The sequence below is a fragment of the Sphaerodactylus townsendi genome, linkage group LG15 (assembly GCF_021028975.2).
Source record: "Sphaerodactylus townsendi isolate TG3544 linkage group LG15, MPM_Stown_v2.3, whole genome shotgun sequence".
Lineage (NCBI taxonomy): Eukaryota > Metazoa > Chordata > Lepidosauria > Squamata > Sphaerodactylidae > Sphaerodactylus > Sphaerodactylus townsendi.
Genome location: NC_059439.1, coordinates 30,716,719 through 30,743,666, shown reverse-complemented (window position 1 = coordinate 30,743,666; position 26,948 = coordinate 30,716,719). Strand labels below are relative to the sequence as shown.

Here is a 26,948-nt window from a genome sequence, read left to right as displayed (position 1 = left end):
CACAACAAGGAGCACTACCGGAGGGGCTGGGACAGAAAAGGGCGCTCAGTCCACTCAGCCCGGCTTTCCGGGCTTCTTTGGGCACCGGAAAGCGCTCGGTGGGTGGGGACGCGGGTGCACCACATATCACTTCCACTGGGTTTTAAGGAAGAGGGAAACAAAGGAGCGGGAAACTCCGCATCCCTCCTGTGTGAAGCTAGGCCGGCGTGGTTCAGGGACTCCCCCCGTCTCCGAAGATTGACGTTCATGGACTACAAATCCCATCAGCCTCTGCCAGCATGGCCAATTTGCCATGCTGGCAGGGGCTGGTGGGATTTGTAGTCCAGGAAAATCTGGAGAGCCTGACTGACGCCCTACCGGCCTGAAAGCCGTGTGCGCATGCGCGTCCTCCAGAAAGCTCGTCCCTTTCGCATCGTACGGCGTTTCCTGCCGCCCATCCCCGCAGCATCGAGTTTGCTTTCTGCGCAGGCGCGAGTCTTATGTCCGCTCTCCCTCCCCCCCTTGCAAAAAAGAGAGGGGGAAGTCCTGCTGGCGCGTCGTCTCGCGGGTGCCCGGATGCTGCTCCTTCCCCAACGGCTAGGCTGAGGTCTCGGCCCCTCTTTCTCTCGGCCTCGGACGTCCTCACTGGTCACCGGGCCCTGGGGCCAGGCGGGGCTAAAGGGGAGGGGCTTGGGCTGAGCCCGCCCTACCCCCCTTGAGAAGGTGAGTGCATGGGGGGAATTGGGCAGGGGTCAAAGGGCATCTGGAGTTGGGTGGGCAAGGACCTGTGAGAAGCAGACCATGAATGGGGTTTCTCAAACTATAGGGAAAGAGGCGGGGGAAGAGGGTAAAATGGATGAGTAGGGGGAGGGGGTCAATTGGGAGCCTGGGGCAAGAGCTCAGATCCACCTGATTTAGACAAGGAGGTTGTTTGTTTCAACCTTGTCTGGGTGTTGGTGCTGAAAGTTTGTATAAATAAATATTCATAAATCTAGGGATAGGAGGGGGATAGTAAGTTGGGGGAGATGGAGAAATGTCCTGGGGATGGAAGCACAAAGGAAGGGTGACGGAGGTGGAGTAGCAAGATATAATCATCAGTGGTAAGTTTGCATGGCAAAGGCTGGCAGCCAACAACCATCAACACAAATGCTGGTACCCTGTGAACGGCATCTTGCTAAAAAACTATTGCTGTCCCAGGGCCCGTTTTGTGTATAAAAGTTAAACAGCAGTCCATTGGCACCTTCAAGGCTAATGAAAGTTCCCCCAATTTTTAAAAATGTTTGCCTCTTGAAGAAGAAGAGTTTGGGTTTATATCCCCCCTTTCTCTTCTGTAGGAGGCTGAAAGGGGCCTACAATCTCCTCCCCCCCCCCCAACAAACACCCTGTGAGGCAGGTGGGGCTGGGAGAGCTCTGAAGAACTGTGACTAGCCCCAGGTCACCCATCTGGAGTGATGGAGTGCACAGCTAACCTGGTTCACCAGAAAAGCCTCCACAGCTCAAGTGGCAGAGCGGGGAATCAAACCCAGTCCTCCAGATTAGAGTGCACTTGCTCTTAACCACTACGCCACTGCTACTCTCTGCTCTTCTGCCTCTAAGGCCTCAAGTCCCCAATTCAAGCCCTGGTGCTGAAAATCACTCTGTCTTCTCTCTCTCTATGCAGGCGGTGATGTCAGCTGAAGCCACGGCAGACGTGGCCCCTGCTCCTGAGGCCTGTGCCCTGCTGGTTCCGACCCAGCAGCCGCAGAATGGTGGGAGCGGAGTAGCGGGTGCGACCTTTGATCTCAAACTCCTGAACCCCAGCAGCAAGTATGTGAAGCTGAACGTGGGAGGGTCCCTGCATTACACCACGGTGCAGACCCTGACCAAGCAGGACACCATGCTCAAGGCCATGTTCAGCGGCCGGATGGAAGTGCTGACGGACAGCGAAGGTATTTCCGCATTGCACGGTTTGCCCCACCCTGTAGTCAGTTTGCAGGACAGGAAAGCCAGTAGATAGAGATCTTAAGTCAATAATTCTGAAGGCTAGCCAGGAGCTCTGCTTTGTGGGAAGATAGTGCCTGCATTGTGACTCACATCTGCTATTTGATATGACAGAGGTGAAACCTGTAAACACGTCACATCTATAAAAACTTCCTACCCTGTTTCCCTGAATATAAGACATCCCCGAAAAATAAGACATAGTAGAGGTTTTGCTGAAGTGCGAAATATAAGGCATCCCCCGAAAGTAAGACATAGCAAAGGTTTTGTTTGGAAGCATGCCCGACGAACAGAACGCAGAAAAATAAGACATCCCCTGAAAATAAGACATAGCACATCTTTGGGAGCAAAAATTAATATAAGACACTGTCTTATATTTGGGGAAACACGGTAGTACCTCAGTGTTCTAATTCCAAAACCTTTATTAGGCATAAAACCGAGAGAACATCAAGCATTTCCAGATGCAAAAATCATTCTCTGTTACGCAATCAATAAAACACGCCTTAAAAATATGGCAACTGCTTCCGTGGTCTCTACGTCAGAATTGTTCAGGAGCTTAAACATTTTTATGTTGTCTGCAAGTAGCATGAAACCTACAGGTAACAAAGCCCACAGATCAATTCTAATGTTGTTATACTTCGAGCGATACAACAAAATATGATAGATTGAATCTGATGTATGGGGACAGTACCGGCAACGACGTTCATTTTGTGGAATGTTGAGAAAGCGACCTTGGAGGTAAACTGAGGGGAAGGAGTTACACCTTGCTCTGGTTATGACCCATCTATTCTTATAATCAACTAGTTGTTCCAGATATACAGCTAGGCTTGATTTCCGGGGTAGTAGAATATAGATGAATACTTTGATGGGTCGGAAGCTTTTGGGGGGGGATAACCTTCCTTCATTTTATATATTCCCGAGGTATATTCTGTAGTATTTCCAGGGTTATAGATAGCTTCAGTAAACATTTGTAGTTTACATTTAAACCAGTTATTTATGAGTCACCTGTGTACGTAGCACCTCACAAAACAATGCAAACAGGACCCAGACAAACAAGGAAAAAGAAACAAATCCTGATAAATTCCCGCAGCTGGGAGTGTTCAGTTTAAATCTTGCCAGAAGGAAGATAAGTGAGTTTTTTTAAAAAATTAAATATTCAGAAGATGTGATCTGAGAAATCACGTTGGCTTTGTGGAGCATTCTGGAAGTATTGCTGTTTGTAAAGTTCAGTAGCAGATGTCATGCGGGAGTGTGTGTGTGTGCTGTGGCTCAGAGGAAGAAGAAGAAGAAGAGTTTGGATTTATATCCCCCCTTTCTCTCCTGCAGGAGACTCAAAGAGGCTCACAATCTCCTTGCCCTTCCCCCCCTCACAACAAACACCCTGTGAGGTGGGTGGGGCTGAGAGAGCTCCGAGAAGCTGTGACTAGCCCAAGGTCACCCAGCTGGCGTGTGTGGGAGTGCACAGGCTAATCTGAATTCCCCAGATAAGCCTCCACGGCTCAGGCGGCAGAGCTGGGAATCAAACCCGGTTCCTCCAGATTAGATACACGAGCTCTTAACCTCCTACGCCACTTCTGCTCCTTCGCTTTGCACGCAGAAGGTCCCCAGTTCAACACTTGGCATCTTCAGTTTTTTAAAAAAGAATCAGCTATATTCTTTTACACAGAAAGATGATATGTTCTGTCTCAGGGAAAGATCGAAGTGCGGCCATGTGTGCTGCGGTGGAAGCTAGAGTACTGTGTTTCCACATTTCCCAACAGTGCAGGTTCTCTTTCAGTGTTAAAGAATCTTATTTAAGCACTGCCTTAAAAACCATCATCCCGCGCAGTATCAAACATCAAACTTTGATAAAAGAGCGTTTATATTTCTCCGACAGCTACTAGCAGCACTTGCTTTCCGTGAATTTGCGCCTGCCTTGTTTTGTCCCCCTCCCCACTTCTGGTGGGACTCAACATCCGTTTGCCCTTGCCAGGCTGGATCTTGATCGATCGAAGCGGGCGCCACTTTGGGACCATCCTGAATTACTTGCGCGACGGTTCTGTTTCCCTCCCCGAGTCCCAACGGGAGCTGGAAGAGGTGCTGTGCGAGGCCCGGTACTACCTGATTCAAGGCTTAGTGGAGGACTGCCAGCTGGCTCTCCAGGTGAGCATGTTCCCAGTGAGAAACCAGGAAGCATAAATCCCAGAATCCCACGCTGTTCTTTTGAAGGGCAGAATATCAGCTGTTGAGTGCCTGGTAGGACTTAAAGGCATAACCTGCATATCTCTCTTGTCTTTTTTAAAAATTTGGTTCCCTGCTTAGCAAAAGAGCGAATCGTTTGACCCCCTCTGCCACATCCCCATGGTGACTTCTCCAAAGGAGGAGCAGCAGATCATCTCAAGCTGTTCCAAGGTAAGAATAGTGTGGAGCAGGTTGTATGAAATCCCAGCAGCTTGGCCAGTCAGCAAATCAGGAGGCTAAAAAGCAGGGCATTTTCATGTAACAGGCTAGCACAATACCAGTAGCAGCAAATCAGAACCCTCTCTTGAGAAGTCGATCTATGGCTACCAATCTTGATCCTCCTTGATCTGAGATTGCAAAGGTCTTAGCAGACCAGGTGCTCAGGAGCAGCAGCAGCAGAAGGCCATTGCTTTCACATCCTGCAGGTGAGCTCCCAAAGGCACCTGGTGGGCCACTGCGAGTAGCAGAATGCTGGACTAGATGGACTCTGGTCTGATCCAGTAGGCTCGTTCTTATGTTCTTATGTTCTCTCCTTTTTTAAGCAACTATCTGCTATTTTGGCTTTATCTATGTGTGGTTCTCTCTTTTGTTTTAGCCGGTGGTGAAATTGCTGCACAACAGAAGTAACAACAAGTATTCATATACCAGGTAAGACATGTTTCTTTTATTTACAGCTTTCACAGCCCGCCTTTCCCACTGCCTTTCTGATGCAGATTACACAACACAGTCAACAAAATGAAACATGCGTTAAACAGTGCAATAAGGTTAGGACTGTACATATCAAGAGCCAACCGACAAGTCTGAAAGATACAACTGAAGCACGGCATAAATTTAACGTGACGTAATTAAACGGTGCAAAAATTCCATAAAAGGACCTCACCTGCACCCACATCCCTCATCATTTATTGAAGTAACATTGTTTTTTCAAGAGAGCTTGGTATATTGCAGTGATGGTGAACCTATGGCACGGGTGCCAGAGGTGGCACTCGGAGCCCTCTCTGTAGGCACGCGCAAACAGAGTTCATCATGTGGGGGGCGGAAAATCACACACACACACACACACACACACACACACACACACACACACACACACATCTAGACTGACCTAGGCCACTGAGCACAATGTGCACGCACCGCAGTGAGCAGGGAGGACTCGGCTGGCGAGCCTGGTGCCTGTGCTCCGGGTGGCTGCTGCTGGGGAGGGGGGGCGCAGAAGAGACAGAGAAGCTAGAGAGGCACAGAGCCGTGCGCGCGGGACTTGCTGGAGGCTAGAGCAGGCTGGCCCCTGCTCGAGCAGGTGGGGTGGAAGAAGAAGGAGCCAGCCGGTTTTTGCTAAACTAAAACCTCAGCATTCAGGTTAAATTGCCGGGTTGGCACTTTGTGATAAATAGGTGGGGGTTGGGTTGCAATTTGAGCACTCGGTCTCAAAAAGGTTCGCCATCACTGGTATATTGCTTACATACCTCCTGTTTATTGACTGTGAATATATTCTCACTTTTAGTTAGTAACCGTGTACCTTGGAGACCTACCAAACCTCCTTTCTCTCTCCCCTCCCCCCCGCCTTTTTGTCCACATTCTACCCACAACCAGTAACTCCGACGACAACTTGCTGAAGAACATTGAACTGTTTGACAAACTCGCTCTGCGTTTCAACGGCCGGGTGCTCTTCATCAAAGATGTCCTGGGGGATGAGATCTGCTGCTGGTCTTTCTACGGTCAGGGCCGCAAGATCGCGGAGGTCTGTTGCACCTCTATCGTGTACGCCACCGAGAAGAAGCAGACGAAGGTAAGCCGCTACGTGGATTGGCTGCTGCTGCAGGCCATGTCCAGGAGCCGCGTGGCGTAGTGGTTAAGTGCTTGCACTGCCGCTCACACGGTCAGGAGTTCGAGCCCCCTGTGGGTCAGATATCCTGGCAGCTGGCTCATGGCCAACTCAGCCATCCATCCATTCCTTGGTTGGTAAATGAGTACCTAGCACAGTGATTCTCAACTAGGGTTTCGTAGTACCCTGGGGTACTATGAACACGTCCCAGGGGTACCATTACAATGCTACCGCCTGCCCCCCCCCACCGGAATCAAATGGATTTTGAAGGGGGGGTTGGAAGCTTCATGGGCTCCCTTTAAACAACACTGAAAAACAGCATTGTTTTATTTGCCTAAATTCGGTGTGGATTGGGGGGGTAGATTTAAACGGAGCTCTCCCTTCTCGAATTTAGGCAAACAAACAACACGGCTGTCAATGCTGCTTTCCCTCCCCTCCCCCTGCTTGCCACTCCCCCCCCTCACCTACAGGCCAAAAACGGGGAAAAACCTAAAAAATGCAAAAAAAATCAAATGAACCTTAGGGGTACCCTGAGATATGAAGAGCGAGGTCAAGGGTACCACGATGTCGAAAAGGTTGGGAAACACTGACCTAGCACATAGCTAGGGGGTAAAGAATAGCCGGGGAAAGTAATGGCAAACTACCCCACAAAAACTGCTTGCCTGTGAAATCACTGCTTGCAGTGGTACCCCAGGGTCGAACACGACTGAAGGGGAAACTTTACCTTTTACCAGGCCATGTCAGGTACTAAGTTTGAGGTTAAACTGAATGACACTGACATGCCCCAGGCCTTAGTAAACCTGTGTGAGGAATTTCACCTGGACTTGGCCATTGTAGGTTTTCTGGGCTGCGTGGCCATGGTCTGGTATTTTTTTTGCTCCTAACCTTTCGCCTGCATCGGTGGCTGGCATCTCCAGAAGCATGTCATGGTGAGAGGTGCCACAGAAAGAACTGCCTTGTACCATGACATGCCTCTGAAGATGCCAGCCGTAGATGCGGGAGAAACATTAGAAGCAGAAACTACCAGACCACAGCCACACGGCCCAGAAAACCCACCACAGCCAGTTTATTCCAACCATGAAAGCCTTTCACAAGATATTAATGTGGAATTCCATGTCAAGTCTGACCAGTCGCACCACAGTCTTTTTTCCACTAGCCCAGGGGTAGGGAACCTGCGGCTCAAGAGTCGCATGCAGCTCTTCTGCCCTTGCACTGTGGCTCCACGAGCCAAGCCGCCGGCCCCATCCTTGCCCGCCCTGCAGGCAGCAGGGCAGGTGCATCCATGCGCTTCTCAGAATGAGTGGAGTAAAAGGTAAAAAAACCCCAATATATACAGTGTTATCTTTATTTTAAATGTCAAAAATTATTTGCGGCTCCAAGTGTTTTCTTTTCCCGTGGAAAACAGGTCCAAATGGCTCTTTGAGTGTTAAAGGTTCCCTACCCCTGCACTAGCCGATAGAATCAGTGTGACTGTGCACTCTCTTGTGTACAGGTGGAGTTCCCAGAGGCACGGATCTTCGAGGAGACCCTGAACATTCTGATCTACGAGACACCGAGGGTGCCAGATAAGGCCCTGCTGGAAGCGACCGGTGGGGTGGCGGGAGGGGGGGAAGGCCACCACCGTGCAGGTGATGATGAAGACGGGCGGGAGCACCGCGTCCGGCGCATTCACGTCCGCAGGCATATTATGCACGACGAACGTCCTCACGGTCACCAGGCTGTATTCAAGGACTGACCCTGTCTCAATCCCAGTGTTGTCGTCACTCTGCCATCCAGTGCCAAAGGAGGCCCCCTTACTCCTTTTGACCTTTTGCCTCGCAGTCTTCTCAAGGGCGGGGGTTGCACCCTTTCCAACCCACGCCTCTGTCCTCCTCGGCCTTGCCTTTCTGTTGACTTTGCACCCTTTCCGAGTCCTTCATTGACTTTATTGTGACAACTGTCACTTTAGTCTGCCCTGCATGTGACTCACTTCTTCTTTCTAATTGTTTATTTACCCCCTCCCCCTTAATATCTGAGTTTTAGTCTTAAATGGCTGCCCCTTTTCTCTTGCTGTTTGCTCCTCTCACACCAGTTCTCTTCTTGCCTCATGAGACGCCTCTCAAGGCTGGATAGCGACACATTAGTTATACATAATGTCTTGGGCCCAGGATGTTGTCCTAGCAGACAGGAAACAGCCTGACTTTTGGGATCCACAGGAAAGCATGAATAGGGATGTGTGATCAATGTGGGCACACAAGATGTACCTACTTCCCATATTTCATTTTGGAACGCTGACTTCTTCTCCAGCTTCTCAAAGGTCATGGGTACACAGCAGCCTACTTTGCATAACCTTTTTGTGCTTTCTGACTTCCGATCAACATTTCATAATGGATTTGGTTTTTAAATTCTCTCCCCCCTCCCCCGAAACACACTTTTTGAGATTTATCTTTCGTTCACCTCATTTTAACGTTTTGGTGTTCCCGGTGTGGAAGAAGCCACCTGGATTTAAAATGAAGGACCTAAACTGTTGTAGGGAAAGTTGTGACTGCACTTATTTTTTTGTTTTTTAATATAGAGCGGGGCCGGAATAACTGGGACTGTAAAACGTACCTCGCTTGAGTCTGTCAGCCAAGAAGGCTGATCCTCTTTGAAATCACTCAGAAAGAAATCCTCAGGTTGGCAACCCCCAGACATGTTCTATCTTCCCACACTAGAGCAGGGCTAACTGAAAGTTCCCAGAAAGCTGTTTTTGGCTCATAGGGCTAATTTCTGGGTTACAAATGTGTTCTCCTTTGATCTCCCTCAGTGGATGTTGTGCAAGCTGCACCCTGCTGCCCTCTGCACATATCTCTTATCACTCACTCCTAGTACAAGGCATGGTTGGACTTCGAAAGAGGCGGGATGCTTCGAACCCAAAGCTCAGTAGGCAATTTTAGGTCATTCCCAAACACTGCAATGTGGTCATGCAGTTTCTTCCCATGATGCATTGCGAGACTGGGGCTTCAGGTCATTCTGACCTCCGTTTCCACCACCACCACTCCACAATATTCCAGCTTGCTTCGAATGTACCACGGAGGAAATATTTACTCTCCTGCAACTTACCCCTCTCCTGCAACTTACTCCTGTCTGTTTTCCCTTGGGGATAGAATGTTCCTTTGCAAAAAAAAAAAAAACTTTGGAGAGTTCTGCCTGGCCCTTTAGCCAGTTGTCCCATTGGATGGGAAGGGTTTATTCCACCTGCTGATGGGTGGGGAGGTTTAATGAACTGTTGCATTTCATGAACTTCAAGGCTGTGAAGGTACTTTTACGGGGAAGATGGTACTGTTCTTTCCCCTTCCCCTTGTTTCCTTCTGTACATGCTCTCCTCCCTGGAGGAGGTAATCTTGCATTAATTATTGTAATTTGTATTTGTATAATTTATTTAAAAACTTTGTTTTTTCTATTTATTGTAATAAAGGCTTCTGCTTTAAAAAAGCACGTTCTGTTCTTTTCAGTACTGCCAGGGGAAACACCCACGTATCACATTTATTTAAGATAATTTATTTATCATTAGATTAACAATAAAGCTCGTTGGCCGAGAAAACACGAGGGGGGCTCTAGAAGAAGAAGAAGAAGAGTTTGGATTTATATCCCCCCTTTCTCTCCTGCAGGAGACTCAAAGGGGCTTACAATCTCCTTGCCCTTCCCCCCTCATAACAAACACCCTGTGAGGTAGGTGGGGCTGAGAGCTCCGAGAAGCTGTGACTAGCCCAAGGTCACCCAGCTGGCATGTGTGGGAGTGCACAGGCTAATCTGAATTCCCCCAGATAAGCCTCCACAGCTCAGGTGGCAGAGCTGGGAATCAAACCTGGTTCCTCCAGATTAGATACACGAGCTCTTAACCTCCTACGCCACTTCTGCTCCCTCCTACGCCACCGCTAGAAAAGTATTGCCGGTCATTTCTGGCATTGTTCGCAAAACGTTAAAACATTTAACTTTATTGCTAAAGTTGAGATCCATTTTAGTTATGTGTGTGTGTATCTCTTGTCTCCTCTTAAGGGAGTTCAGATCTCTGAGCTACCTCTGAATCAGCGTAAGCCGCCTTGAGTCTTCCAGAAAATGGCGGGGCATAAATATAATAATAATGATGATAATAATAAACAATAATAACTGCCTAAACTTGGTCAGAACATCAGCCCACATGCTGCAGAAAGCAGCACTTCTAGGAACTGCACATATTCAAATACCTCTAATATCCTAGGTCCTTGGGAAGAACTCGATATTCAAACTTCCTAGGCTTCTGGGTGAGGCTCGAATTGTAATGAAGGCCAACAACCAGCTAAAGATCTGGCAGCTGTGAAATCTACCATAATAATAATAATAACTGCAGTAATTTTAAAACGAATCGTCGGTCTCTTCCAACAATGCACACGAACCAACGTCATCTAACCACTAGGTGGGAGAGGAGAAAGAGAGACGAATCACAGACCCCTCCCCCCCACACACACACAGTGGGTCACATGGCCGCGTCGAGGTCACATGACACGCCCGACGTCACGTGCCAGGGTTCCCCTCCCCGGAAGCCGCCGTGCGCCGCGGGTCACATGACCAGAGGAGGCCAAAGGGGGAAACGGTCACGTGGCGGGGGCTGGCTGGCTGGCGAGTGTGCCGGGCGGGTGTCGGGGGCGCCTGGGCCTGAGAGCGGCGGGAGGAGGCGGAGGAGGGCGCGGGGCAGCTGGGGCGGAAGGGCTGCGCTTTCTGGCGGAGGAGCTCCCGGGTCGCGTGCAGAGTGCCGGGCTGGGCCGGGAGGGCTGCGGGCAAGGCCGGGGCCGCGGTAGCAGCGAAGGGCTGAGGAGGCCGGGAGGGCCGGCGACCCACCCAGAGGGAGGCGAAGGCTGCGATTCGGGCTTGGGAAGGCTCCGGAGAAGGGACCCGCTAGGGTTGGACCCGGGGCAGCTGTAGCCAAGGGGGCCACTTGGAGAGAGGCAGGCGGGCCCCTGAGAGGAGGACGGGGGGGCAACTTTCATTACGTTTTCGTTTCTTTTCTGCCATCAGTTGCCAGCGGCACACCTGCGGAGGGTTAGTTTAGGCCACTGAAACTTAAGATCCCGCAGGAGGAAAGGAAGTCTCCCTACCGGCACTCGAGATTTCCGTTTCCTCCTCCCAAGGTGTGGCAACAAAGTTTCTTAGGGCAGCTCTGGGAGAAGTCTCTGTAGTCGGGCTGATATCTTCGCTTTGGGTTTAGATCTGGCTTTGCCACTTCTAGAGACAAGCCGCTAGTTTAGTTTAGCTTTGTTTGTTTTTTAAGGGTTGGGGGAGACGGGATAGTCACTGCTTCTTAACAGGGGCGTGGGGGGGTGGACCAGTGCTGTCTTCAGGCCTTTCGCATCCTCGGGGCTCCTTTGTTGTCGGCCGCCTGCACCCAAGGCTAGCTGTAGACCATGCAGAAGGAGGAACTGGGCATGGATGAGAACCGTAACCCTGAGGAAGAGCTGCGTCTTCTGGGGGGGAAGAAGGAGAAATGCCACGGCCTCAGCAACCGCATCCGGACAGGTAACAGAAATCCTGGCGTTCCGTGCTTGACCTCTGACCCCATGGAACTTCTTAGGTTGATCAAAAAACCCAGGTGCCTGGGAGTTCAGATTCTGGCAATTGGCCATCAGTAGAGATTTTTAAATGTTTGCTTTACCCTCAGAAGTTTCACAGGCCTCACTACCCCTTGCCCACCTTGGTCTCTTTGGACACATCCCCCAGATTCACAGCGCAAGAGACTTGAAATTTGTTTTAGCTCATACAGATGTGCCCCTTTCTCTTTCTGGGGAAATAGGAATGCAGCTCTGGAATGCACTTATCTCTCATTTCATAGCTCGACTGCATTTGAGATAGATCAGCCAGCTGTGTATCCACCCAAGTACAGACAGACTGCCTAGTACAGAAAGGTCTGCTCTTGTTCACTGGCCACCCTAACCCTTCTGTAGAGTCTGGGCATCCACCGGCACCTGTTCTTCCCTTGGCACTCTTGAATTCACTGTACTACAGTTTGGTCCCAAAGCATCAGTGTTTGTTTCTCATCGAACCACAGGGGTTCCAGTTTGAGTGACTGCCCTTTGTAATTGACTTCTGAGTTCTAGCTGTCCTTTAATGCCTGTCACTGTGAAGTAAAACCTTCTTTCTGTTGTGCAGGAGCTGGAGCAGAGCTGGGCTACAGGCCGAGCCAGGGCTCCAGAGAAGGTGAATTTGGGACTGGGGCTTTCCCCTTGTGTCATGTTGTTTTGTCTCTTGTTTCTCTCCCAGAGGTAGCTATGCCTCAGTGCTGGAAAAATCATGCATTTCCTGTCTGATCTTCTCAACTGCTGCTGTAGAGGAATAGACTTTGCTTTCCTATATACTGCTTAAGTGCATGACCTTTCTTCCTTTTGCCAGGAACAGTATCTTTAGAACTGATGATTTTCTAAGGCATTGCCAGATGGAAAAGCTCGTGGTGTTTGGAAAGCTCTAACTACCTTGCCAAATGGTGCAAAGGTGATCCTTTTAGTGTGTCGTTTGGATCACCGTTAAAATCTTGAGATTCCAACAGCAGCATTGAATAGTTTTGTTTAGAAAGCCGAACAAGATTTTTTTGGGGGGTAGTGAAGTAGGGATCTTTCTGGATGTATGATCGTAATTGCTGGGGTATGGTATTGTCATGTGGCTCCGCTCTCAGTTCCCAGAGGCGGAAAGGAATATATAACTATTCTCACCTTTAAAATAATGCTGCTTTTTAAAAAAGAAAGTTATTGTGGGGGGCCTGCTAGCTGACCTTTTCCTAGCTTTCTTTATGCAGCCCCCAAGCGATAGTTGAACAGCCTGCTTAGTTTGGTTGTATTACAGGAAGGGAGGCTCGAATAGGATGATGATAAATTGGAGAACAAAAATAAATCAGCACGAAAAATGGAACTATGGAGCCCTCCTTGAAGGGGCAGTTCCCAGCCACATTTAAAATTCAATAATGTGGGCAGGGGAGATAAAGGTAAAGTTTCCCCTTCAGTCGTGTCCGACCCTGGGGTACCACTGCGAGCAGTGATTTTATAGGCAAGCCTCTTTTGTGGGGTAGTTTGCCATTGCTTTCCCCAGCTATTCTTTACCCCCTAGCTATGAGCTAGGTCAGGGGTCTGCAACCTGCGGCTCTCCAGATGTTCATGGACTACAATTCCCCTCAGCCCCTTGGCCATGCTGGCAGGTTGCAGGCCCCTGAGCTAGGTACTCATTTACCGACCAAGACATGGAAGGCTGAGTTGACCATGAGCCAGCTGCCAGGATATCTGAACCACAGGGGGCTCGAACTCCTGACCGTGTGAGTGGCAGTGCAAGCACTTAACCACTACGCCACGCGGCTCACTGGGTGGGAGAGATACCGTTTCATCCATTGAAATGTTGAGTTCACGCCATGATCCTTCCGCTCTAGGCTCCTGGGAGTCCAACGGCTATACTGCATCCTCGGAGATTGCTGATGAGCCCAGTGTTCCCTTGAGCCCTTCCAACAGCCTTAACATCCGAAACCTCCAGTTGTCTGAGCGGGACCCTCCAGTACCCCACCACCACCACCATCACCGCTATCCCCATCGCTTCTACCACGGCCGGCCCTTCCACGCAGCTTCCTACCACAAGACCTACCGAGGCAGCCCCTCCGACCGCAAGGAATGGGGACCCAGCACCAACGGCCACCACTGTGCTCCCGAAAGCATTTCCAACGGCCGGTGGCAGCACCGACGCCGTGGCTACTCCGACCCGCCGTCTCCGTCGTCGTCTCCGGAGTCAGAACGAAACAGCGCCATCAAAGTTGGCGAGAAGCCCGCCGTTGCGTCCAATGCCACCAATGCGGCCGTCGAGGATTCTGGGAAGGAAACATGGTCGCTTTTCCGGCCCCTTCCTGCTTTCCCTGTTGATAGCAGCAGCGCCCGGATCATTCCCAAGATATCTTATGCTAGCAAGCTGAAAGAGAACTTGGATCAGCCAGGGAAAGCCTGCCATGTTCCCGCCTCGGCTGTCCGCACCACCAATAGCCTCCCCAACTGTGTCCTGGCGCCGCCTCCGAGCAGCCCCCCACCCTCTGACAGCAGCCGGCAACAGCACCTGGGAGCCATCTTTCAGAATGAGTGGGGCTTGTCCTTTATCAATGAGCCAGGAGCCGGGCACGGAGGGGGTGGCGGGGCAACACCAGAAAAGGATGTGGAAGAGGCAAACACTGGAGCATGCTGGGAGGAAATGGAAGCCAATGACTGGCAGGCCGCAAGAAATTACCATCTGGAAGGTAAGACGGAGGAGTGATCTTGAATGTTGCCATCTAGGAGAGGCAAATGGGGACATATGCGTTTAAGGGTGGAAGTGGGAAAGCGAATGGGATGTGCAAATCTTTTGGGGACAGAATGGGATTGTTGGGGGATCTGCAGAGATGCTGGGGGCAAAAATGTTCCCAGGAACAGAACAGTGGTTGTTGCAATTAATAGAAGAGATAGCGCACCAGGAATAGTTCCAGCTGTGTGCGAGGACTTGTAGGGAACGAAGGGTTGATGCTAGGCATTTCACCATTTGCGTTTTCGACTTTTCATTGCTTAAAATGTGGGAAAGCCTGGGAATGCCTAGAAGCTGCCATTTTGTGTGTTTGAACAGACTTCTTCGTAATGTACAGGCTTACATGCTGCCCCTCCTGGCTGTATAAAATAGGTTTTGTGATCTCAAATTGTACAGCTTCTCTGTTTTCTGCAGTCAACACAACTTCCCATGCCCACTTTGAGGCAGGATGAGCAAAAGCAGTTTGAAGGAGGTTTTTCCCCCCACTCTTGGACTGGGCAGGAATTGACATCTGAATCCCAGCTCTCAGAACCATTGAAATTTAGGAACTTCAGTGCGGCAGTTTGCTTCCTAAACTGTAGCCGAGGGACTGGGTGGGGTTGGTTTTGGCACAGGGTACATCAGTGCCCGGCTTCTAATTCCCCTCTTTCCTTCTTCTAATACAGAATGGACTCATATATGGGAGCTACACAGTCAAGGTAAGGGGTCCCAAATCAAGTGAGCATTTGCTTGGTAAGACCAGCTGTCTGTCTTGCCCAGTTATCCTCTCAGTTAAATACAGATCTCAGTTTCTCTTGAAAGGGTGGGATGCACCAAACATGGGTTTGGACGCAGGCTTCACACAGGTGCTTTGTTGAGCAGTGGCCCCCACAGGTTCAGTTAAGGGGAGGGGAGGGCAAGGATGAAGCGGTTTAGGGTTAATTTAGGCAAGGATGAAGCGGTTTAGGGTTAATAAGGGAGTTGACCATTGTGGTACCATATGGGCAGTGGTGGGATCCAAAAATTTTAGTACCAGGTTCCCATGGTGGTGGGATTCAAACAGTGGCGTAGCGCCAGTGGGGCTGGGCGGGGCACGACCGGGGCGTGACTGGGCATTCCGGGGGCGGGGCATTGCTGGGCGGGGCTGTGGCAAGGACGCAGCCACTGCGCCCGTCCTTGGGCGGGAAACAAATGCACGCAGGCGCAGGCTGCCACGCACGCCGGTGCACCTCCTGCTAGACGGCTTCAAGTTCTGCGCACTACTACTGAGGAGCGGAGGAGGGGCGTAACTAAGGCAAAAATCACCAATTAGTAACACCCTCTCGGCACACACAAATAATTAGTAACCTCCTCTCGGGAACCTGTGAGAACCTGCTGGATCCCACCTCTGCATATGGGAATGGGGGGATTGTAGGTGAGAACAGGCAATGGAATATGCGCTTCGCTTGTGGGTCTGCTCTCTTTGTTCCACTGCATTATCACTTTCTGTTCTTTTCTTTGAACAGCTCCTAGCAAAGTGACGGTCTACACGGACACCTTGGATGGGAAGGGTTAACACCAAGGATCCCTTGGGGAAGCACTGTTAAGATCCAGGGGGTGGGGGGCACATGGAGAGAAGCAAGGCATCCCACCCCATGAAGACTGGAGAAGCCCGGGCATCTTGAAAGGGGAAGCTACTCCACCTGCCTCCTTCCTTCCCTCCCTCATCCTACTGCTGTTCTTGCCGAAATCGTCCTGGATGGGGCTGATGTCTCCCCCTTCCCTGCCCCCTCTGGTTTAATGCTCTGGTTTTTAATTTCTTCACACAGTTTTTAATTTCTCTGGATTCCCCTGAAAATAAAAGCAAAAAAAAAAGAATTTATTTCAATTCACCTCTCTGCTTTGTATGTGTTATTGTTTCCTATCCAGTGCGACTGTGGGGTGATTGCAAGAGGTCATGCAATTAGTAATTAGTAAGAGAGGAAGAGAGGTGAAGATATTTTAGGAATTTGGGGAAGCAGAAAAAGAAGGCCATGGGCATCTCACTAGAAGGAAACAAAACATTTGATTTAGAAACCGAGGTGTTGTTCAAACATCTCGCTACTGCTGGATGCTGCGAAGGCTCCTTTACTTCGTAGTGTGGGTTTTCCTTCAATGCTTCTTTTGGAGGTACGCATTTTCAACTTTGCAGCCATCTAGGTTACCTAGAATAAGGATATGGAACCTTGTGGGCTGACGTGCTGGGAGAAAATGCATCAGTGTTGGTTTGCCAACAAATAGAATAGAATAGAATAGAATCTTTATTGGCCAAGTGTGATTGGACACACAAGGAATTTGTCTCCGGTGCATATGCTCTCAGTGTACATAAAAGAAAAATACATTTGTCAAGAATCATAAGGTACAGCACTTAATGATTGTCATATAGGTCTAGTAAGCAATCAGGAAACAATCAGTAGTAATAAAAACATAAAATGTAAAATCATAAAATAAAATGTCAGCACAAGCTATAGTCATACAGTCATAAGTGGGAGGAGATGGGTAATAGGAATGATGAAAAAAGTAGTGCAGTAATTATATAATAAGTATATAATAAATAGTTTAACATTATCGAGGGAATTATTTGTTTAACAGAGTGATGGCATTCGGGAAAAAACTGTTCTTATGTCTAGTTGTCTTGGTGTGCAGTGCTCTGTAGCGATGTTTAGAGGGTAAGAGTTGAAACAGTTTATGTCCAGGATGCGAGGGGTCATTAAATATTTTCACAGCCCTTTTTTTGACCCGTGCAGTATACAGGTCCTCAATGGAAGGCAGGTTAGCAGCAATTGTTTTTTCTGCAGTTCTGATTATTCTCTGAAGTCTGTGTCGATCTTGTTGGGTTGCAGAACCAAACCACACAGTTATAGAGGTGCAGATGACAGACTCAATGATTCCTCTGTAGAACTGTATCAGCAGCTCCTTGGGCAGTTTGAGCTTCCTGAGTTGGCGCAGAAAGAACATTCTTTGTTGTGCTTTTTTGATGACATTTTTGATATTAGGTGACCATTTTAGGTCATGAGATATGATGGAGCCTAGAAATTTAAAAGTCTCTACTATTGATACTGTGTTGTCTAGTATTGTGAGAGGAGGTAGGATGGGAGGGTTTCTCCTGAAATCTACCACCATTTCTACGGTTTTAAGTGTGTTCAGTTCTAATAAAATAAAAGAATAAAAGAATTGAGGGAAGGAGGGACATATAAAACAACCTGTAGGATCAACTACTACCTTTAAGACCATATTATTCTTTCATCAAAAACCTGGGAGCTGGTAGAGGAGGTGAATTGCTATGATAAGAGCAGTCAGTTGATATTGGGTGTGTCTGGGTTTGTTCATGTAAGGACGTAAACAGAAGTAACTCACTGTATCCTAGGGAAGACGAGCTATGGCAACGCTAATAAAGATTGGCTTCTTACAATGGGGAGGGAGGGCTCTTTAGTAAGAATGATACTTACACATTACTGGGACTTGAATTGACCTAAGAACTACCACCCAGTGGCTAGTATTCTATTCTTGAATGAGTTGTTTGAACAAATGGTGGCTATACAGCTCAGGCAGTTTTGGAGGGGACAGGTTATCTTCATCTGTTTGAATCTGGTTTGGGACTTCCTTTGAATATGGTTTGGAAACCAGATGATCCAGAATGCAGCAGTCAGACTAATATGAGGGGTTGGTTACAGGAATCAAATGACCCCAGTTGCAAAAGATCTGCACTGGCACCCCACCTGTTTCCCGGCAGAATTCAAATGGCTATTCCTACTTTAAGGCTGGAAATGGCTTTGGGGCCACAGTACCTGGAGGACCGTCTCTCCCATACTGCCTGTCAAGCCCTGCTGTCTTGGTCTTCAGAGGAGAGAGGTGTAGCGACTAAAGGCAAGACCTTTTCTGTGGAGACACCTTGCTTTGGGATGGCCTCTCCTTTCAGCCTCACCTGACACCTTCACTTACTTCTAGAGCCCAGACTGATACACATCTATTTACCCATGCTTTTAAAATGGGGTTTGTGTCTTACCAACTTTTAATGGTCTCCTGTCTTTTATGGGTGGTTTTTATGCTGCTTTTGTCTAGTGGCTTGTGTTTTATACTGCAGTTTTTAATTGCAAGTGACCCAGAACAAGACACTGAAGAGATGGCATAAAACATAGGTGTCAAACTTGCAGCCCTCCAGATGTTATGGACTACAGTTCCCATCATCCCATGCTAGCATCATGCTGGCAGGGGATGATGGGAACTGTAGTCCATAACATATGGAGGGGAGTGATTTTGACACCTGTGGCATAGAAATATTATGATTCAAGTAATATGGAAAGCTCTTGGTTTGCCTGCATTTGCTGGTCTGGCTCCTCTATACAAACCTGGGTCTTTGTTGTTAAAAGAAAAATAACAACGAAACGAAAGTGCCGAGGAAAAGAGGACTAGTGGAAGCAAATAGAAAAAGCAGGCAGATGTATGTGAGAAAGAAGAAAAGTTGGAGAGGCTGGACAAGAGCTGGAGTTTGTGCTAACAAGAGTCAGTGCTCAAAAAAAATGCCTCAGTTTATGCTCCTTTAATAAAGGAAGGAGCAGGTGATTAACCAAAAATGTAAATGAAATTGGGATTCCATAAACGGGCACTTTTGCCCTCACTTAAAATGGCCCTCGAAACTTCAAGCCGTTAGCGACCGCTCTATCCTTATTGGAAAGCGTTCTCTATGGCGTTAAGCCGTTGGGCTGCGCGCCTTCCGCTCGAAAAAGCCGCCCGTGGAAAGGAAACATGAACTGAGGTGGGAGGGGGGGAGAGAGGGCGAAGGTGCGGGTCGCATGCGCAATGGGGGACAGCCGCTTCGGAGGACGTGTTTCCGTAATTCCGACGCGACCCTTGACGGAACGGGTTGCGGTTGGCGCGCGTGGGCTTAGTTCGCGCACGCGCGCCGAGGTCGGTCGAGTAAGGAATCGATAGGCGCAGCTTTTTCTTAAAGGGGCAGAGCCCTTAAGACGGGGTCTCCCCGGAGGAGCAAAGCGCCGTAGCCCCGAGCTGCAGGGTAAAAGGGCAGAGGTAAGGCGGTGTGGCGGCCCGTTTCTTAGCTTGTTTCCGGCTTTTTTTCTATATTGCCTTTTCTCTCTTTAATCCCTACCTTGGATATTTTACCCCACTTAGCTGCGATCCAACGCACGTTTTGGAGAAATCTGCACTAAGCACAGAGGGATCAAGGTCTAAGTAAACGTGGCTAGGAATGCACGCCATGTTTCTCTTCCTCCAGGTGTGCCAAATGCAAACTACTGTTTTTCTTAAAACTTAGGGCAACATCCTCTAGGGTTTAAGTGTTGAAGAATTTAGCCCCAGGGATAGAATACGTGGAAGACGTTGCCTTGTAGGGACCTAAACTGCTGTCCTGTCTGGCTTCGCATAGTCTCTTCGTTGACTAATAGTAACTTTGCACAATCTAACCCAGCCCTGTTTCCTGAAATGCAGCTTAATATGCCCGGACAATGAAACTTGGACTTTATGCATGAAAAGCAAGTGCTCTAATTACATGTTCTAATTAATTCTTGCTGCAGTTAATGCACATTTATTTTAGGAGGGTTGTGTCCTGCTCTTCTGTTAAGGGATGCATAAATGCCTCCCAATGGAAACGTGGAATATAACCCAATTTTAAAAACTCTGCGTGGAAAATAAATCGCTATTAGACACGATCGAGAAAGAGCCTTCTGAAACGGATGGGCCTTTAGCGTTTTGCAGAAGCTTTGGGAAAATGCTGCCAGCCACTCCAAGGGGTGGGATTGGGAATACCACAATCTAGGGAAAGCAGCTAGGGCAGTGATGGCAAACCTTTTCGAGACCGAGTGCCCAAACTGCAACCCAAAACCCACTTATGTATCGCAAAGTGCCAACATGGCAATTTAACCTGAATGCTGAGGTTTTAGTTTAGAAAAAACAGTTGGCTCTGAGGCGCATGTTACTCTGGAGTAAGCTTGGTGAAGCAACTGTGCAACGCTTCGAATGGATGAATCACGACCCTAGGAGGGTTTACTCAGAAGCAAGCCCCATTGCCAGCAATCGAGCTTACTCCCAGGTAAAGGATCATGCCCAGGCCAGCCTAGGGGTGTTTGTGGGGGTGATTCCCCCCTCCCACATGATGAACTCTGTACCCACAGAAAGGACTCTGAGTGCCACCTCTGGCACCCGTGCCATAGGTTCGCCACCACTGAGCTAGGGTATTCCCACTGGCAACCTCTGAAAACGGGGCGTGTCACCCTGCCTCTCCCAGACACTTTCAGGAATTCAAGGAGAGGATATCCTGCACATGTGTTGACTCAAGTTGTTGACAGATTTAAAAGTTCCCAACCAGCGCTTTAAATTGGGCCTGGAACCCAAAGGGGAACTGGCATAGTAGATGCAGCATTGGTGCTGAAGAGGTTTGATACCACGGCTTCCACTTACTACTCTGGCCTCTGCATTCAATGCCTGTTTGTTCTGTTATCAAAGGCTGCCCTATGTAGAATGGATTGTTGTAATCTAGTCTGGATCTACCAAGGCATGTGAGACAGAGGCCTGGTCAGCTTCTTCCTGGAACATTGGCAGCCTGCTAGCCAGTCTAAGCTGTTAAATATTGCACCCAGCTGCCTGTTTATTGAGGCACAAGGAAGTCCAGGAGCATCCATGGGTTGCAATTAGCAGCATTTGTATAGTGCTTGCAAAGCGGTTTATGTGCACGTTCGTGTTGTAACCCTTCCAACATCTCTGGCATTATGGACCATGAGAAGAGTTTGAGGCCAAGAGAAGCATGCCTTGCCTAAAGCCACCTGGCGGAGGTCCTATCGGATCATAGCTTTGCTGCCATGCTACCCCAACTCATATTTAGAAGTCTTTTCATGCTTCCCCATTTTCTAGAGTTTGTGGTTGATTATTTACGAGTTAACCGTTAAAAAAAACAACAACAGTGCTTTGTCCCCGAAAGATAAGCAATAGGCTGACATTCACATCATCCATCCACCCTCCCTTCTTATCATGAATAATTCACAAGCACTTTTCTGCAAGGAACTCGGTTGCCGACTCTCATCTTGTTTCTGCATCTCCCTGGAAAGTACACCATTCTGACAGTCATTTGCTTGCTCAAGCATTGCATACTTAAGAGCTGAGAGGAAAATCAAAAGCTAAGCCCAAATCCACAACTATTTGCGGCACCATAGTTTGCCGTTTGTTACATTTGTATCTTAGCTTACTTTCTCATCAACTTCCCTTGCTTGGAGCCTGTTTCAAATGCCAGAACTGAGTCTAAGGTCTATCGCAGTGATTCTCAACCAGGGTTCCGTGGTACCCTGGGGTACCATGAGCACGTACCAGGGGTACCATGACAATGCTACCGCCTGCCGCCCCCCCCCCCGGCACCGGAATCAAATGGATTTTGAAGGGGGGGGGGGTGGAAGCTTCATGGGCTCCCTTTAAACAACACTGAAAAACAGCATTGTTTTATTTGCCTAAATTCGGTGTGGATTGGGGGGGGGTAGATTTAAACGGAGCTCTCCCTTTAAATCCCCCCAATCCATGTCAAATTTAGGCAAACAAACAACGCGGCTGTCAATGCTGCTTTCCCTCCCCTCCCCCTGCTTGCCACTCCCCCCACCTACAGGCCAAAAACGAAAAAAAAACCTAAAAAATGCAAAAAAAATCAAATGAACCTCAGGGGTACCCTGAGATATGAAGAGCGAGGTCAAGGGTACCACGATGTCGGAAAGGTTGGGAAACACTGGTCTATCGTGATAAAAGAGCGCATCTGAGCATGTGCAGAATGTTCACATCTCTGTTGGGGTATAAATCTAAATAAATATAGTCAGCCCCGTACAGTTCTGAAACTTAGAGAGCTTGGCTTCAAGTCAGAATGCAGTCCTTTCAGGCTATGGAATGCCAGCTTCTCTGAATCTGTAGTTTAAATACTTGCCTACCCTTTGACTTTATATCTCTAAAAATACAACCGTTGTCTGTCTTCTTTCTTGTTCCTGGTGCATTGCCATTCTGGGAGGATGAAAGGACATAGAATCTCTTACAGAAACGACCCAGAATCCTGACTTCTGTTAAAACTCTCATCCTCTATTGTTGGCAAGGCCGTATCTCTGGCTGTGTGAGTCACTGCCGCACCAGAAGCAAGCACAACCAAGTTCTGTGCGCTTTGCTTTCAAACAAGGAGATGCAAATAAGGAGTATCCCTAATGTATTCAGGACGTATGGGAAATGGTGACGTATGAGAAGAAATTTCTTTGAGAGGGTGGGGATATGAGTCTGTCCTAGATGCTTGCTTCCGCTCTCCCATGTTAGGTGGTGGGGAGAATAAAAAAATCAATGGCTGTACTGGTACGGATGGCGAAGGAGCACCTGAGCCGCTTTATTTGGGTTACTAGGTCAAAAGAACTGCTTTGATTCCTCAGGCTTAAACCGCCGAGAATACATTAGTGTCTTGCTCATTTCATGGAAAAGAGGATTTAAATTTTTTATTCAGCTCTGCTTGTAGTTCAGTCTGCTGCTGGCTTCGCTAATCTGAATGGTTCAGGGGGCGGGATATCGTAGAGGGGACTCAAGAGGTTTCCCTGTGACAGAACGGCGCCTATGAGAACCGGCATGACTTAAATGGATGCCGGACAGGGGTTTGGTTGGAATTCTCTTTGGGCACCTTTCCCTCACTGCTCCGAGTAACAACAGCCAGACTCAATATGCCTGAGATGTGGACTTCAAGTCACAGAGGATGTGTTCCAGAAATCCTTGAACACCTGCAGCTGGGGCTACAGTGGAACAAGATGGTAGAATACCAAGGTTGTAGAGTAGAATGTACCACTTCAGAGTACAGGTGGCCAATACTGTTTTTGAACATGTCCACAGCGTTCAAACGGGGCCTCAGGAGAGAGGTTTGATCCCACCCGCTTCTTGTTTTGCTGCTATTCTACAGGTAGATCGTTTAAAGAAATCCCAAAAGGGAGCATTCAAAATGGTTTTCCCTCCCCAGCCTTGGAAATGGTATAATCTGCTAATCTCAGGGTTCTACCACCTCATTCCAATGTGTGTGTAGATAGAACAAACAGGCTTTGGAGTTTAAGGATCAGCTGGCAGTCTGCATGGAAACTTTAAAGATTCAACTTTAAAAGCTTGGGAAGTGGGGTGTCTAAATGAGAGGAGGTGGGCATGGTCTGATGCCAGGAGAATAATAAGGAAGCAGTAAAGGTGTGTAAGTGATCAGTTGGCAGGTGGGGTTGGAGGATAGGAGGAGGAAGCTCCAATGGAGTGACTAGGTAGAGTCACAACACAGGTCCTCTTGGAAGTGTACGGATCTTGAAATGGGGAATGGCTGGGTGTTTTGAGTGAGGTGGAACTGTCCCTTCAACTCAGTTAAAAAAAAGAAAAAGCTCTTCGCCATTGAAATGTAAACGTGATTCGATCAGGGAGCAAAAACCCAATTACAATTTATTGCCCTTCAGTTCAACAGCGCCTTTCCAGGTGGAAGTGCATGGACTAGTCAGCCCTGCCTGATGATGTCATCCCCGCCTTGGCCAGTGATGTAAGCAGGGGACGGGCTTTCTCTCGCAGCGCACTGACATCACTTCCTCCTCCGGAGTCTGCGGCGAACATCAAAAGCGTCTGAGGGAGCCGAAATGGAGCAGGAGTGCCTGGCCCTTGTCGCGGCCTGTGTCCAAACCTCCCAGTTGCTGGTGCAGCAGTGGATGCTCAACAGGCGCACTGTGATTTTTGCCATAGCGAGGATTCTGCAGCGGAGGCGCTTCCGCAGATCCGCCGCTGTTTTGAGGCGCATCCTCTCCGCGAGCGTCCGCCGCAAGAGAGCCCTGCTGCGGCTGCACCGAAACGCGATTGTCTCGGTGGTGACGATGGTGTACTCCTCGTCCCCTGCCCTCCACTACGAGCACGAGCTGATGGCTTTGTCGGAGCGGTCGCACTGGATGCTCCCACGATGCAGCGAGTGGTGGGAGCGGATGATCTCCTCGGAGCAGGACGACAAATGTTGGATTTCTTTGTTCAGGATGTCGCGCTCCACCCTCATGTACATCGCGGAGGAGCTGCGCCCAGCTCTGCAGCGGCGAGACACCGGAATGAGGTCCCACATCCCCGTCGAAAAACGGGTCGCCATGACCATCTGGAAGCTGGCCCATCACGACAGCTACAAGACCGTTTCTGAGCTCTTTGGGGTTGGGATTTCATCGGCTTGCTCCATATTTGAAGAGGTCTGCGAGGAAATAAACAGCAGGCTCTTTGCCAAAACGATTCAGCTGGGAGATCCTCAGAAAATCATGGACGGTTTCAAAGAGATGGGCTTCCCCAACTGCCTTGGCGCGATCGATGCGGTGCACATTTCTATCCTGTGCCCCCCGTTCTCTGCCGACTCCTACATTAACTGCAAGGGCTTCTACTCGATGGTCTTGCAGGCGCTGGTGGACAGTAAATCCCGTTTCACTGACATCTACGTTGGTTTCCCCGAGAGGTCCCACGATTCCCGCATCCTGCACAACTCGCCCTTCTTCAACAACATGGACGACGGCACCTTTGGGCCGCAGAACCCAACGGTTTTGGAAGGCGTCTCGATGACCCCGGTCATCATTGGGGACCCCGCCTACCCGCTCCGCCCCTGGCTGATGAAGCCGTACCCGGCTCCGAAAACTGCGGCGCAAGAGCAGTTTAACGAAAGGCTCGCTAAGTGCCGGACGTGCGTGGAGAGAGCGTTTGGGGTCCTGAGGGCTCGCTGGAGATGCTTGCAGATGCGCCTGGACGTGAGGGAGAAGCTCATTCCTGTTGTCATCGCCACGTGCTGCATCCTGCACAACATATGTGAAATCAAAGGGGATGAGTTGTTGGAGCCGGTGGAAAGTCCTCCAGCGGCGGAAAACCAGAATGCTTCCGCCAGGCCAAGGGTGCCGCTGTCAGAGGCCGGGCTGACCAAGAGGGCGTGCCAGATAAGGGCTGCTTATTGCTCTTATTTTGAAAAGAATCCCCTGTGAATGATAAGGGTTCACTTTCCCATCTGATTTTACCGGGTGTGAATGCCAACACCTTCAGTGTGCGCACCCAAGTTGACGTCAAATAAAAAGGATATGATTTTGAATAGATGGTCATTGTTGCTTTTAACTACATATAGTCAGTTGCTATGACAAAAGCGATTTAGAAAAATAAACTGCTTCTCTTTCTATGTGGGATGAGAAAGGAGCCATTGATTGCTTGCAGATATGTTCTGTCTCCACTTGCATCAAACAATGTTGTACAGTTTGGCGCCTCCTGGACAAGACTTGTGCTGCTTGGAGACACCCAGCCCATCTCTTCCCCGTGTGTTTCCTGATCCACCTGGTTTGTCTTTAGCATAGTCCTGGAGGCCCCACTGCTCAACCCTGTGGGCATGTTGGGAATTTTGAAAATGAATAAGTGGGTAGCGACCAATGTGGGTTTTATGCCATTTAAAGATATGGCAACTGCCCAGTGAATCACTCTGGAGAATGGGCAGATGGTGTTGAGAGGTACAGGAGTTTTTAATGACATCTGTATTCCTGAGAGTTAACTTTTGCTGTTCTTCAAGGACACTGTTTTGCGACACTATGGCCCTTTCCACATGGTGGAAAGGGCACCTCTCCAACGGCAGAAATTATGCCGGTGGAGGGGAGGGGGCCGTTTGCACGGGAGCGTGCGAGCGGCCCCCACAGAGGCCGGCACAGAAGAGGCAGCTCCACACGGACCCGTATCTTCTGCGTCTGTCCCCCCCCCCACGTCCTCCAGCGTCAGTCTGGAGGGCTGCAGAGACCTGCCCATGTTGCCCTCTGACCTCCAGGGGTCGGAGGGCAGTGTGGGCGGGTCTCAGCAGCCCTCCAGACTGACGCTGGAGGACGAGATGAGTGTGGGGGGGACGGGAAAGTGGTGTCTTCGGCGCGGTGCTGTTTGCACCGCACCGATGGGAAGGCGGCGCTTTCCAAAAACCTCCCTCGGGAAGGGAGGTGGAAAGTGGCGCCTTCACGCCACTCAGGGCCGCACAGGATGGCGCTAGTGCCTGTGCGAACAGCTCCCCAGGGACCGGTGTTTTTCCATCCCTGGGTTGCTGTTTTTGGCCCCGTGCGGAAAGGGCCTATGTTAAGAGTCCGGAGAAGAGTATTTGGAGAAGATTGCCGCCTTTGAAAATGAAATGGCAAAATTCCATTAGCAGGATTTTCTGTCCGATCGAGCACCTCTTAGGAGGCAGAAAAGAAAGGGCCACGATGGTAGGTATGGCTAGAAAGAGGATCATATTAAGATACTTATATCCTGCCTTTTGCCCCTGAAGAGGGCCCATCCTGTACACTGCTTTGAGATCTTAGTGGTGGTAAAGATTCACAAATGATCTACTGTGATATATATCATAGAACAAGTCTCCGTATGTCTGTCTGTCTTCAAAATAAACCTTCGGTAGTCAGAAAGAAATAGCCCGGCAGGAGAGCAAAAGCACCAAAATAGCAAAGCCCCACAAAAAAATTTGGAATAAGAAATCAAATGATGTATAATTTCCTATATTGTCTGTTGTTTGCACAATTTGGCTAAACTGCAAAAACCAGGAGAGAGAGCTATCTTTTAGGTCGCGTCTAGGATGAAATTGCCATATTCGGTTTCACGGATGAAGCAACCTGCTGTCACAATTGCCCATAATCTTAGCTGTTTCTTTCCAATTCCATGTTTTTAT

At 49.2% G+C, this 26,948-nt stretch overlaps 3 protein-coding genes across 5 annotated transcripts; all 3 read left to right on the top strand.

The window, feature by feature from the left end:
• Nucleotides 1-422: 422 nt before the first annotated feature.
• KCTD13 (potassium channel tetramerization domain containing 13) lies at nt 423-9,451 on the top strand. Of its 2 annotated transcripts, none has more exons than XM_048517959.1 (7): nt 423-702; nt 1,640-1,907; nt 3,929-4,098; nt 4,258-4,347; nt 4,772-4,824; nt 5,767-5,962; nt 7,491-9,451. In XM_048517959.1, exons 2-7 carry the CDS (start codon nt 1,646-1,648, stop codon nt 7,731-7,733), a joined length of 1,014 nt encoding a protein of 337 aa, XP_048373916.1. In that variant the 5' UTR covers nt 423-702; nt 1,640-1,645; the 3' UTR covers nt 7,734-9,451. The 2 variants fall into 2 exon arrangements, with proteins under 2 accessions (XP_048373916.1, XP_048373917.1); XM_048517960.1 differs by lacking the exon at nt 423-702 and adding an exon at nt 1,005-1,079.
• A 1,162-nt stretch (nt 9,452-10,613) lies between these two features.
• Nucleotides 10,614-16,137, top strand: LOC125445187. 2 transcript variants are annotated; one of them, XM_048518098.1, is made up of 5 exons: nt 10,614-11,509; nt 12,140-12,187; nt 13,401-14,246; nt 14,953-14,985; nt 15,772-16,137. In XM_048518098.1, exons 1-5 carry the CDS (start codon nt 11,398-11,400, stop codon nt 15,819-15,821), a joined length of 1,089 nt encoding a protein of 362 aa, XP_048374055.1. In that variant the 5' UTR covers nt 10,614-11,397; the 3' UTR covers nt 15,822-16,137. The 2 variants fall into 2 exon arrangements, with proteins under 2 accessions (XP_048374055.1, XP_048374056.1); XM_048518099.1 differs by lacking the exon at nt 12,140-12,187 and having other exon boundaries at nt 10,616-11,509.
• A 2,955-nt stretch (nt 16,138-19,092) lies between these two features.
• Nucleotides 19,093-25,355, top strand: LOC125445099 (protein ALP1-like). The gene is made up of 2 exons (XM_048517949.1): nt 19,093-19,312; nt 23,722-25,355. Exon 2 carries the CDS (start codon nt 23,896-23,898, stop codon nt 25,249-25,251), a length of 1,356 nt encoding a protein of 451 aa, XP_048373906.1. The 5' UTR covers nt 19,093-19,312; nt 23,722-23,895; the 3' UTR covers nt 25,252-25,355.
• Nucleotides 25,356-26,948: the final 1,593 nt, after the last annotated feature.